The sequence below is a fragment of the Uranotaenia lowii genome, chromosome 2 (genome assembly GCF_029784155.1).
Source record: "Uranotaenia lowii strain MFRU-FL chromosome 2, ASM2978415v1, whole genome shotgun sequence".
Classification (NCBI taxonomy): domain Eukaryota; kingdom Metazoa; phylum Arthropoda; class Insecta; order Diptera; family Culicidae; genus Uranotaenia; species Uranotaenia lowii.
In genome coordinates this window covers 400,379,251-400,394,102 of record NC_073692.1, presented here as the reverse complement: position 1 = coordinate 400,394,102, position 14,852 = coordinate 400,379,251, and the positions used below count along the sequence as shown (strand labels likewise).

Genomic DNA, 14,852 nt, shown 5'->3' with positions numbered 1-14,852 from the left:
TATTTTTTCATTTCGGGAAACCTAAAATAGGTAGACAGAAGTTAGAAATGGTGAGATTAAAAGAAGCAACTTATTTTTCCAACCTGAAATAGCTGCTGAGGTTGTCGCAGATACTCGGAAGCCTTTTTGCGCACCGATTTGTGAGACAGCAGTCGCCCCTGCATGCTGTTCGAGTTTTTGTTGCTCCAGTTTGATGCTGTTTCTGAAATCCGGGCTGGGCTGAAATTTCCACTTTTGTAGCCAAATTTATCCTTTTTTTTCAATTGATCAGCTTGCTAACACCGTACAATCCGATAAATGTCCAGGACGGGGCACAATTTACACTCGTTTATTTTAAATTCAATTTTCAAAACCCGAATAGTAAACACCGGCACAACACAATCAGAACAAATTTCGCCATTTTTCTAGATAGGTTCATCCAATCACTCAGCTCGGAATGAGTATCTGTCACTTGCTGTCACCTCACTTAAAACGACTGTCGGAATAAGGTGACAAGAGTCGAGTGACGGTGGAGTGACTCGCAAACTGTCACGTCACTCGCGGCGCAGAATAAAGGCCAAGGAGAGAGAAAGATTTGAACTGATGTACGACGTCGAAAAGGAAAACAATACTTGAAGTTAGTCTATTGACGAAATTTAGTGCGAACAGTCGGCGTTTTGTTTATGTAAAATAAAATGTGTAATTCAGCTTAAGTAAAATATAGACAAGATTACGACAGTACTATTAGTGAGTCATCTTTCAATGATTATTGTGTGTAATTTATGTTGCAACACACGAGATCCGATTTTATCGAAAACGTATAATTATTCCAGAACAAACAAGAACTTTATCCAACTTTTCATGATCCGAATCTAAATTGTATTGGATGAAGGAGAGAAAATTGAAAAAATGTGTAAACATCAAATCTGTATAAAGCCGTCCAGACTTACCCCAGGTAGGGATTGGAGACAAAATTTTAGTTTTTTGTAGATCAACGATTTTTTCTTTATTTTTAACAGCCATTTCTTTTCCTAACTGATTATTTCGAATGCAAGGATTTTTTCAATGTAGAGATTTTCGTCAAAAGCCAGCTAGTTTACAAGAAATTTGCGATTGAAAAAGATGCACATCAACTCGACATCGTAACTGAAAATATAATATTACCAAAAAGTCGCTGTAAACATCCATTATTGTCGGAATCGTATCTTTTTCACAGTTATTGGATAGATTACAAGTAAATTTAACATTCTGCATTAAATATTTTGAAAAAAAACTGCGCACATCATTGTTTTAATAGCCATCGTCCACACTTACCCCGGTGTACCTTAGATAAGGTTGCGTATGCAGTAGAATTTATATATATAGGTACTATCAGAGAGAATCGATGAAAATGCTTTAAGAAATAACGAAGATACCCAAAACGTCAAGTTCAAACATCGATTTCAAGTGACTCAGTCACTGTACCTAAGCGACTGAGTGACTCAGTCACAAAATTAGAGAATAACCCTTAAAGTTTCTGATGTTCTTATTACTAAGGAGATATAAAGAACTTGTTGTAACTTTGTCACTGAATTGTTTGTTGTGAAGATCTACAATTGTTAATTTGAATGTTAAGAGCTCGCAAATTCTGAAATTGCTAAATGTATTTCTTTATATACTTAGAATATTTGTTTCTATATCAGATCACGTAATGTTCAAACTGCAGTGGATGTATGAATTTTACCCTAAGTTTGGAAGTATTCAAATATTTAGAAGATAGACCGCCTCTTTGATCTGAACAAGTATTTGGGCTTTCGGGAAAATAACTAGCAATAATTCATCTAAAATTATCAATTAATTGTTTTATCTAAGCGGATCAAACAAGTTGGGGAAAAAACTTACTCCTAAGTCGCAAATGGCAATTAATCACACACTGCACAAACGTACTCTCAGCCTCAGCATACCATCACAAGCAGCAGCAGCAGCATCATCATCATCATCATCAGGGAACGATGTGGGTCCATCGTTCCCATCCTTTCATCCTTACACCCACCCACCCACACACTCATTTGGTCCCCTCGTCCGGTCGCCCTCGAGGCCACCAGCCAGCTTCGGAACGATCCGCCGGAAATAAGTCTTCCTCGGCGACGGGCGTCAGCGCGTGCTTTTGATTATCCCCGTTCCCCATCGGTTGCATTTCCCGTGGCTGATGATGCTGATGATTATTTTGATGACGATTTTCATCCCAACGATGGGGTGGCGAGCTTTGGTACGAATCCCCGGTGGTGGGTGGCTGCTGCTGCAGTTGATTGTACCCATTCTCCGGCGACGAGGCGCTGCTGCTATTGCTGCCGGTCGGAACTCCTGCTGAAGGCTCTTCCGGTTCCCCCTGTTGCTGATGCTGATGATGATGGGGATGATGACGATGACGTAATACTTTGGAGATTCCGGACCTGCCACCACCGCCGCCACCCCCCGAAAGCACCGTTATCGATCGATAGCGGAAGCAGACGAATACGGCAAATATGGTCAGGGCACACCAGCTCATGCCGTAAAGAAGATTGTACCGGCCAGCAGCGAACAAGATCCAGTGGAGCAGCTGCAAGATGGTGGCGAACGTGGACAAGATGGTGCTGTGATGGGTGGAAGTGGAGAGAAATGGAACGTGAAAATTAATATCTTATTCAAAAAAGTCTAGTTTTGCTAGACTTATTATAAATGTACCAAGATTTCTGTCATTCGAGTTATTTTGGTGAAAAAGGTACACCTTTTGATGTACCAAATTTTACTGTCATCTTCTTTAATCCCATTTTTTAAAACCAGGTACATGAAACCCAGTATGAATATAATTTCGTTATTCTTAGAAATTCATGAGCCTAAGAAAAAAAATCACACTCAAATATCATGTGAACCAAATGTCAGGGCCGTAGAAGAACTGGCTCATGGAAGGGAACATATAACATTTTTTGCTTGAATAGTGCATACATAAAAAAATAGTAAAAAGGTTAAGTTAAGTTAAATTCGGGTTAAGTTCTTTTATATAAATAGATATAAATTAAGAATCTTTATGGATTTTCGAAAATAAGTCCTAAAAGTTTCCAATTTTTTAAAGCTTTAAAAATAAATGAGGGATCTTGAAGGTTTCATTTAAAGGAAAACTTTAAAGAAAATGTATCAAATATTAAGGAATAAAGTAAAAGAATAAGTTTGGAGTTCAAATCTGATTTATTTCAACTCTCGAAAATTCAATATATTCAAATTTTAGTTTTAGTAGATCTTTGGTTTTGAAGTATCTTCAATAAAAATAATGTCAATCAACTAAAAAACAAAAAACATTTCTGGCTGAATTCAAGTTATTTTATCAACACAAAATTATCATAATTTATTTATTTAATTTTGAAAAAGATTGTAATAATTAGATTCTTCAAAGAAAGTTATCTTGAAAATTACTTAAAATCATATTTTCTATAAGTGATTTTCACCTGTTTTGTAATGTTTTCTTGGGCAATTTTGAATTTTTTTTATTGAGTTCTGCATTCTGAACCTGAATAAAAATTAAAAATTCCTTATTTGAAATCAATTTTTTAATCTAAATTAAAAACAAAATTTCCCAATAGTTATGAACCAAAACGAGCATTTTATAACAGAATCCTAAACCAGAAATTTCTTTTTTTTGATCATTTGATTTTCTATTTGAATTCTTCCTTCAATAATTTATTCGTAATTCAACTTGTGAATCGAAATGAAAGTTCCGAATGACAAAACTCTAATATTTCAATTCTGGATCACCATTGGGAAGTTTTTTGTGAGTCCTTCATAAGAATTAAGAGTGAGAATTTCAAATCCAAATATTAAAAATCTAATATATAAAGATGAGTTGGACTATATATGTTTGTTTGTATGCACCTTACCCAAGTAACAATTTTAGCTTTATTTTGGTCAGCAAAATTTCGTTTGGACTATCGCATTAATCTTCATAAAAAGCTAAAGCGCATTTTATAACATCACCTGGACTCTAATAAAGCCAAAATCAGGCTATTTGGCCCTACCCTAGAAACGTCATCAAGACGTATCATTGTTGGTCATCAATGTTGGTCATCAAAGCTTTTAAAAAGCTATTATTAAACATGTTAGAAATTTTTGTTTTTTTTCGATTCTGTGAGTTCTCGGAGTTTTTTTTATTTTTTCCAGCAACCATAATGGTTGATGAATGATGATTGCATTATTCAGATATGGTCTGGTAAAATTAATAGCTAAAAAACCAATGTTTTAACCATTAAATGAGCGTCTTTTCTACTGCCAGTCAAGATTTTAGGTAAAATGTATATGAAATAGTATCTTAAAATAAATGCGCCTCGTCAAATCTGATGGTCAATCATGATGGTATTGATGAAAAAAAGGCCTGAAAAAATATTTTCCAATGCTTGCATTGTGAATCCATCAACATGGCGTCATTTTGTGCCCTTCGATTTTGCAACCAACATGGCGTGAGTCAATTCATAGTTTTATTATGGTTTAATGATGACCCCAAAAAAAGCTACGATTTGACGTTTCTCTCGCAAGCCAACCAATTACACGCTAAGATTGAGTTCCTCATTTCTAAGTTGTTAATCATTAGTACAGTAAATGAGGACAGACTTTTTGAATGAAAAGGGATTGGTTTTGAATGACCCGTGGAATAAATCATAAGTTGAAGTCAAATTTCGTAATCTGACGCCATCTTGAAATCCAAGATGGCGGCTTCCGCTGAACTTTAAAATTGTGTAAATAACTTGAAACCCCAACAAAATGGGTATCGGGTGAAAGGGCTAAACGAGTAGAAGTCGAATTTCGCTATCAGACGCCATCTTGAAATCCAAGATGGCGGCATCCGCTCAACTTTTAATGCTGTAGATGACAAAAAGTCGCATTAAACCTCCACTATACGGGTATTGAATGAAAAAACTAAGCTAGAAGATGTCGATTTTTTTCTTTCCGACGCCATCTTGGAATCCAAGATGGCAGCTTCCACTGAATTTAAAATGCTGTTAATCAATGAAAATCGCTTGAACAAAACTTTTTTTCATGTAATACTACATTAAAACTACTATTTTAAGACAATTTAGATCATTTTAAATCACTTTTATTATTTTTTCATTATGTGTCTAATGCATTTAGAACTTTTCTTGTTTTATTTATAGTTTTTGATTTTTTTTTGCCATTTATGTAATTCTATTATTCCTATCATGCTATTATGTCTAAATTGTATTGGTCTTATTCTAGCGAAAACTATAAGGTTATGTTGTTTCTGTTAACCGTCTGATTTAGGCACATGTGCCAAATTCGATGTTGCCAAAAACGAACGGGTCTGTATTTTGGTGGTTTTTGTGGGATTTTCAGTCACTTACAGATTTTCAGAGAAACGCGAAAAGAGATATTTGACTTCTATCATTTAGCCTTAGCACCCAATACAATATATTTGGGAATTTCATGCTATTTTCATTCATTTACAGTATTTTTAAGTTCAGCTGAAGCCACCATCCTGGATTTCAAAATAGCGTCAGAATGCAAAAATGAACTTTTTTTAGCTTATCCCAATTGACAAATACCCATATTTAGGAGGTTTCATGCGATATTCAATGATTTAGAGCATTTTTAAAGTATAAAGAAAGCTGCCATCTTGGATTTCAAGATGGCGTAAGATAGCAATATTCGACTTCTACTCGTTAAGCCCTATCACCCACTACCAATTTGGGTTTCATGTCATTTTAAGTCATTCACTACATTTTAAAGTTTAGCGGAAGCCGCCATCTTGGATTTCAAGATGGCGTCAGATAGCAAAATTCAACTTCTACCGTTTGATTTCTTTCAACTTATACCCCTATAATATAGGTTTTCTGCGATTTTCAGTCATTTACAGTATTTTCAAGTTGAGTGGTAGCCGCCATCTTGGATTTAAGATGGCGACGGGCAACGAAATTTGACTTCTACTCGTTTATTACTTTCACCTAATAACCATATTGTGAAGGTTTCACGATATTTTCAGTAATTTACAGCTTTGAAAATAAAAGCGGAAGCCGCCATCTTGAATTAATGATGGCGTCAAGCAATTTTTTTTTCCTACTATTTGGGCCCTTTTACTCAATACTCATATTGTAAAGATATTCATACCACTTTCGGTGATTTCAAGTTTTCAAAGATGTATTTTTTTTAATTTCAACTCAAAACCAACACGCATAACTTACCAAAAATGTGTGAAATGGAAGTTCCAATTCAAATATGTGCTATCTAATCTGAGCGTGTCCTGTTCTGACATCTTGATCGAGAACTGTCACTAAGTTTTATGGCGGTTTAATAATCAGGCACTAAGTGCTATTGTAGAACATGCAAAAGAAAGCTTGGAGCAAACTTCTAAGTTTGTGTTTTATTATAGTTTAAAAAGAGCATTCATAACTCTTTCAAAATAACTAAAACAGTATGTCTAATAAAAGTTTTATTAGCGTTTTCAAAACCATCTGAAAACATATGGTCGAAAAAAAAAATATAAGCATTCTGCATGACCATAATAAAACCGTCATAAAACGAGCTGCACAAAAAAATGCCATAATTAAACCATAATAAAACTTCCTAATGCTAGTTGGCATAATTTGTGTTACTTGGGTATACAAATCGACACCGCTTAACCGATCAGCCTAAAATTTGGTACAGTTATGTGTTTGAACCATGGTAAGGTTTTAGTAATAGTTCTGAGACCCTCCCACCTAAGAAAAGGGACCCTCCCATACAACTTTCGGATTTATTCACAGAAACCAAAAGTCATGGCACCCATTTTTTCAACCGACTTTTTTCCCTTGGCGGGTTGTTTTCACGACACCATGGGCCGGGCATTGGAAACGACCGTCCAGAGTTCACATGTCTGGAAAGCAAATCAAAGCTTGCTGAGCATTAAAGATTTCAAAGGGAAAATTTTGGCGGGTGTTTTTTGTACATTCTACTGCTGAAGGCACGTGGTACTGGTACGAGATTTTTGGATGTAATAATGAGCTTACATATTGGATTGAAACATACAACTAGCCTGTTAAGTATTTATTGACTAGATTTGCAGTGGTTTTTAATGTGCTGGGGGGCTTCGAGAGTCTACAAGAATATACAATGAATACAATGAACTAAATAGTGAACAGTGAATTGACTTCTACAGCTGAATAACTATTTGGACTGAGTGCTGAAAAACTATTGAACATATTTTCATAAATTTCAGGTTTTGAGAATGAACTATTTTTATATTTTTAGAATCCCTCATAGAGAAAGAAATAATAATAAGATGCATAGTTCAAAGTTGAAAGCTTCAATTTCAACGCTTTGATAGCCGTCGGGAAATTTAAACGGGGGATTAGGAAATTGATAGGATAATTGAATCTGAGATTTTTAGTTTTATACATTCAAAATTCATTGGTCAATTTTTAATTCCAGAGTTAAATTCCGTTATTTTAAACAAATGACATCTTTAAATTTCAACATTGATCACTCTTCACAATAATTAACCCTTCATTTCATGATTTTTTATTTTTTCATGAAAAAATTCTCAAAAGTGCGCAATGATGAGTACATGAAGGGAAAAATAATGAAAAAATATTATTTTCACATATTTCGAGTATTTAGCCAAAATATTAATTGTTGCAAATTTGCAACAACATGAAATGGTTATACCTTTTTGTTCCTCACACAAGACAGCTAGATATAAATGTTTGCTCTAAGTTTATCTTGCACTAACCATAGTTTTAGCTCAAAAACTTCGTAAACCTAGTGTTTGGACACCATTGGGGCTGGGGGTAGTATCTATGTATGTTGGCTATATACCATGGGAGCACGGATTCACCGCAGTTTCTGCCTAAGTATGTGCTAACATGCATTATTTAGGTTAATTAGTTCGACAAATTTCCAATGCAGCTTACACTATATCCGAACCTCATGGCTTCGTTTGATCTGTTATCGAGTAAATGTATTGCTTGTGTTGATGAAAGTATACTTTGGAAGAACAAGTCAATGAGGTGGGCTTGTTTACTATCCCGAACAGACTTTTATAGCAAAATTATAGCAAATTTTGCTATCACGCCTTGAGACCCAAACTTGCTCTCATTTTGCTTGACATAAGGTGGTACACAGCAAAAATGAGAGCACAAATTTTCATACTTGGTTAGCAAAGTGATACCTAATTTTGCTAAAATTGAGACCCTAACTACACCTCATTTTCTGAGAGCTCGGAAAGCATAATGATGCCAATATAAAGCATCACAAAAACTCCTATGAAAGCAAAATTTGGCATCAATATACTCTCAATTTTTATTTAAAAAAACTAGGTATCATTTGGGCCTCAAAAATAATAAAATTTTTCTTCACATTGTTAAGCATAAACGAGCATGTCTCCTCTCATTTTCGCTCTGTACCACCTTAGCAATGAGCAAATTTGACTTTCAATGAGTGATAGCTAAATTTGTATAATTTTTCCGTAACAGAATGCTCGAGGGATTTTAAACGCCTTTGCTTAGACAACCTAAAGGATAGTAATGGGTTACATAATTCTCTTACATCGAGCGTCAAGGGCCGTTCAAATATTACGTAACATAAATTTTCGGTCATTTTCGATTTTATTATTCTGTTCGACATCGCATCGCAAAATATACATTCAGGCGTTTAAAACATGTCCGTATAACACTTTTCCAGCGAAGGAATATTGCTTTCACTTATCGTTGGACCCTTCCAAATACATAAAAATATACATTTAATCGAAATCTGAATATAATGTAAGTTAGCCCTTAATTCTGAACATTTGAATCGCAATTCTTGAGATATATCTCAAATTCATCTAAACAAATTTTGAGTTCCTTCTCAGCCTTTGGCAAGATCGGTCGCGTTTTTTCGTATTCGATTCTCTCCTAAAAGGCTAACGACCCTCAAATTTGGATGTGTGCTGAAGTTTAGCGCGATTTAGTCATGAGTCCGTCTCCCGGAGACCATCCGGATCGGACATTACCCGAATGGTTGGACCCGCAGAACCTGCACGGACGCCTCTACTACCTATTTCTAACAGCAAAGCAAGGACACAAACTACCGAACCCATTTGTCGTGGGTAAATCAATCGAAAAGCAGTCAGGAAAAGTTGAAGGCGCTTTTTTTGATCATGTTCGGAAATGGTACGTGATTAAACTACGGAACAAAGACCAAGCCAGACATTTGGCTCAGCTGAATCAACTGCTGGACGGAACACCTATAGAAATAGGAAGACACCCAAATCTGAACCAACGCAAGTTTGTGGTAAGATGTCAAGAAGCTAGTGACATGACTGAAAAAGAATTGCTTGTTGAACTAGCATCCCAAAAAATCACGGAGGTAAGACGCATAACAAAAAAAATAGCAACAGGCATAAGCGGAACACCAACTCTGGTGTTAACAATAAACAGTACCGTTATCCCAGAGTATGTGAACTTTGGACTCTTGCGAGTCCGTACACGAGTGTATATTCCTCAACCCTTACTGTGTGGACTTTGTTTCACATACGGCCATCCAAAAAAACGTTGCCCAAATGAACGCAGATGTCGAATTTGCAGCAGCCCGAAACATGACAGCAGCGAATGTCCCGGTACGAAATTCTGTCACACATGCAAAGCCTCCGATCACTCGCCATCCGAACGAACTTGCCCCAAATGGATAGAGGAATCTGCTGCTCTTCGCATAAGTGTTGAGCAAAATATTCCCGTCACTGTAGCCCGTCAGCAAATGAAAACCATCAGCAACCCACAGAGTTACGCTAGAATCACCCGATCTGGAAACGTTCAACAAACAATACATCAATCTCCACAAACTAACCACCAGCAGCAAACACAAGAAAGAACAACACATCAACAGCAACAAAAACGAGATCACCTTACTTCAGCATCTGGACAACCAGCCATCCATCTGACCGTCGCTTCTCCACCCCGGAAAAAGACATCCCCTCAACGTCTCCCTTCAGACTCCTCAAGTGGAGCAGGAGTTGGAAATAGTTCGTCTGAGAAACCCTCCTCTGCCGCTCATCGGCAAAGTGAAACCACTCAAAACCCCAACCTTCCCAAACCCTCTCCTTCATCCTCAAACCCTTTCCAACCCCCTAGCAATAAGACAATTGTGAAAAAGACCCTCGGCTCATAGAAACTTGTAAAAGTTAATTGGCCTAATAAATATTAAGTAAATAAAAAAAAAAAAAAAAATCTAAACAAATTTGGAGACTTACAGTTCTTGGTAGCAACCGAAATAGTATGGTGTGGACTAAACTTTACTATTTCGGGATTTTCGATTCAACCTAAAAGTTATTCGAACATAAACTATTCAATTTCCGTTTAATTCATCGGGGAGTATATTTTTTTTCTTTTATCTGGGATTTCAAATCGGAGAGTTTATATTTCACACGGACATAGATGAACCGGGATGAATAGTTGACATATTGTCTTAAAAATAAATGTACTTTAAAAAATAACTGTTTAGAATATTCAAACATGGGTAAAACAGTTATATGAATTTCATGTTCGTTAGTTTCTCAATAATTCATTTCTATATTACTTGATGTATTCGTAGCTTAAAAGCGTTTTTATAACATTTTTATATGTTGTATTCAGATAGGCATTTTAAAAGCGCACATTTAAGCGTAATACATGTGATTACTAGTGATGAGGCATGGACATGAGTTTTGGCAATGGCAATACATGCATTATTGTAATCTCCTTAAGTTTTGCTAATTGAATACACATCAAAAGAGCCGAATGAATTTAAAATTTAAAGTCTCTATAAAAATAAACAAAACAAAATATACATCCCTTGAAAATTATTTTAGATAGAACAATTCAAATTTGTTAACGTTTTTCAAAGCTTCTACTGAGAGATACAACTTCTACTGCTTCTACTGAGAGATAGAACACCGTGCTCACCTTTTCACTTCGAGTCATGATCCAATTATCAAATTCGTCTATTAACGATATTCTAATTACTGAGTAGTTCAAGCCAAATAACACAAAAATACATTATATCAAAATAGTAGACTCAAATAGTATAGCTCTGTCTAAACTTATCATCAATAGAAAAAGAACTACAGTGTTATTAAATTATCTATTCAATTTTAGAGAAAACACTAATACTGAATAAATAATTTAATAACATCTCACGGTAATTGGCAAATATAAATTCTGATGGGTACGTTGTGTTGATGAACCATTACATACAAAAAAATTCACGTGGATCATTCTACTAACGAGTCATTTCTCAACTATTTCTTCTTTATTCATCTTGTTGGTCCAGCCGAAGATAAGAATCGTTCAACTTTGGTTTACGCGAGAAGTTCCAGGTTGTATTCTAAAGTTTTCATACATTTTTATAACATGGATCAAATTTGATGAGCTTGTGCCTGATATGTACAAATTTATTACCAATACATCGCTGAAAATGTATAAATCATTAAATACACAATCATATCTACATGAAACAAAACCAGCACTTACCCAGAACTTTTTGGAATGCAGTTCAACACTTTGGTCGTCATTTGATGGGTCAATCAGCATGGATCAAACGTAATATTTCGAAAGGCTGGGGGTGCAGGGTTCGTTCTGATTGTTGATAGATGACTACTGATGAAATTTCATAGTTTCGTATTGGTATTTTGGAAACTGCAACTTGATATGAAATAAATGTCCTTAAATTCATAAGCAACCGGAGGATATTTTCGACGAATGTCTCGTTGAACATCATAGAATTTGTATGCCATTGACTCTGTAATAAGCAAAATGAATAATGGAAGACAGAGAATTTAAAATTGTTTTAAATTTACTGACCGCACTGCAACGAACTGATACAGAAGCTGTTTTTGGCTGATGATTTTACTTTACACTAACTGGTTGTTTCTTCTGGCACGTCTTACGTACGGTTCAGGTGTAGTTTGGGAAACACGATTCAAGTAATAGTTTGGTCTGATGCAGGTGTTATACTGTCCGAATAACTACCGATTGTTGTCAACACTGATCAATGAGGTAACTAATTCGGTCGGAACACGGCATGCAGGGCGTTGATAATCGTTATGTTTTCCGGCTACAGCAAACTGTATAATATAAAAAAAGCATATTGATCGATTTTATCCTTTGAATTTCCAAGACTACTTACAATCAGTTCCCAGTATAAGCAGGTAGTAGGCAGTAGATACATTTTGTTGACACAACTTCATCACGAACGAGTATTCCGAATTTGCAAACCATTAAACCGATACCGATTTTATTTCCACCCACATGAACAAAACAGTGCAAATATTTTTTATGTTGACACTTGTTTTTGTTTGGATTTTGGATCAGTAACTTTAAATATATGTCTAGCAGTTTGATTGATTATTTGATATGGAAAAATGAAAATGTTTAGCTCTAAATTTTAAGTTTGTGATTTTTATAAAAGTTTTAAGCCACAGTATGTGCTTGAACACGTTCTGCGTTATTCTGATAAGTGGAACGTGTCTTATAGACGTTATTGCCGAGTAAAAAGTTATTTTTATAGCCGCTCTGTAAATTGACGAACAGTGATGGCGATATGAGGCTTTGTTCCTCAGGCCAATAAATTCAAAACACAACAACAACAACAACAACAATTGACGAACACCTATATGCATCATCATCAGGTGAAGGAAATATATTACATTTAATAATTTAAGCTTAGCTTAGCTATTGCATGAAAAATTACATTCATTAGTATAAGAAACATTTTTATTGGCTATCAAACTATGAGCAACTACACATAAAAGATTCGAAAATAAAACTAACTTATGATTAACTTAGAAGTGGTTCTTCGTTTTACCAAATAATGCGATCGTTTATGCATTTGGATAGGTGTTGTCGTTTTTCGAAACTTTCGTATTAGATAAAAATAAAAACCATGGACATTTTAAATTTGATTTTTGATGTTGTTATTCATTCTTTCACTGTCAAAATAAATTGAACTAATCTAAATAGCTTCTCTTAATAAACAATTATTATTATTATTATTATTATATTGATTGCGGTATTTGAGTGATTTTTCAAATCAGCACATAAGCTGTCAATGTACGAAACTTTTTGGTAGGAATAAATACGATTGCAAAAAAAAGGAAATCCTACTACCGAGGCAAAATTGTTGTTTTATATAATTTTTTTTTTCCTGAAATCATGTTTCGTTAGTATACATCATTGAAATTTTCAATAATTTGCTTCAAGTTTTTATTTTTATTAAATTTTTCGATTCTTTTAAGGTTGAGAAATTCAATGCTACTCGGATGTTGGTGAACTTTCGGTTTTTTTAAATACAGTGTGCATTTTTTTTTTTTTTTTTTTTTTTTGTTTATGGGTTTATGAGCGCCTGGCTGACCCGGAAAGGAAAAACAGAACGGGGGACAGAAGAGGAAAATTTTAAATGAGAGTAGTATAGCTTAGAAAAGGATAGCGGCAACAGAGCCCGAGGGTTCTGAAGCACCAGTTTAGGGGAAGCGTTAAGATAGTGCTCGACGGACTAGGACGGTTAGTGGGCCCCATATGAACTTCGAGTTAACCCAACCTTCAATTCAACCGAGCAATAGCAGTATGGTATCAAATCATATGATATCATATGCTAACGCCTCGATATCATTGTCAGAAGGGTTCACTATCTTACCGTAGTTGAAATTTCCCTACCTGTCATCTACCTTACTCGTTTCCATAAATTTGGATTCTTCCTAGTTTGATTTAGAAATAATTATAGATTTGCTAAGTGAAAAATATATTCAAGTGATTGATTCTACGCGACTACACGGTTATTCGATAACTCAATTAGGATATCATAAAAACAGAATCTAGAAAAGGTGTCTCTTAAACTCATCAACCATGAACTATAAGCTTAAATAGCAACAGCTTTATTAATATCGTCAACTTATCAACGGAACAGGAAAATAACAGTGTTGTTCTTTAAAACCTTATCACTAATTGTGGTCAACTTCTCAAACAAACTTTAATACTCAATCTACACGATAGGGGTTCAATTCAAATAAACCATGTGCCTGTTTTTAAATGCCCGAAATAAATTATCTGAACTATCTACTCATTCTTGCTTATCGAAATCATATTTTCTATTTTAAACTTTGATTTATGAATTTCAATCCTAACCGAAAAATGTATAGATCTACCAAAAGTAAATAAATAAATAAAAACAAACGTCGAAAGTGTATTACAAACTGAAATATCATATTTGTCAAAACAGCATTCCCATCCAATGAGCCCCTAGTTCTTGTAAAATGCTTGATTTAAGAATAAGCCAACGAAATTCATAAACCGCAAATGCACACTTTCTAGAGCATTGGGGAGGCGAATACCATTTCCGATACCTAACCTAGCAATACTTGAAACATCCTAATTCTATGAAACTAAACTAGCTAACTACCTTACCAAACAGATTATGCCCTATTGAAAAGTATCACTTTATGTCGGCAAAATGTGATATTTTCACTACAAAATTTTCCCATTGTTCAACGGAAGGGAGGGCAAGTGTTTCAACTCCCATTCATCTTATCAGCATGGATCATGAAAAATTGGAGCACCATTGAACCTACCGCTAATTTGATTTAAATAAAGGTGTCCAGCACGCCTTCTAATTTGAGTCATATTATGATCCATGCTTGACAAGATGTGTGCAACGACCCTCTCAGGACAATGATAGTAAACCATCATTATCACAAGCATGCACACCGCCGCCGTGACCCATGGGAACCCAGGGTACGGGGTTTTTTTAAATACAGTGTGCATTGAGCTCAAATGTTGAGAAACGTTGTTGGTTGAACTTAAAGCATAATACATAATCCCGTCATGTACTTTGTTAATGTTTAGTGCGGAGATCTGATGTCGAGACAT

General features: G+C 35.2%; 1 protein-coding gene across 1 annotated transcript in view; it reads right to left on the bottom strand.

Moving 5' to 3' along the window:
• Nucleotides 1-1,844: 1,844 nt before the first annotated feature.
• The window catches only part of LOC129749144 (uncharacterized), a 50,150-nt gene continuing 37,142 nt past the window's right edge, over nucleotides 1,845-14,852 (bottom strand). The window contains exon 6 of the mRNA XM_055744032.1: nucleotides 1,845-2,591. Within this exon, the coding sequence (XP_055600007.1) occupies nucleotides 2,024-2,591 (568 nt within the window). The 3' untranslated portion in view covers nucleotides 1,845-2,023. The remainder of the gene's footprint in view (nucleotides 2,592-14,852) is intronic.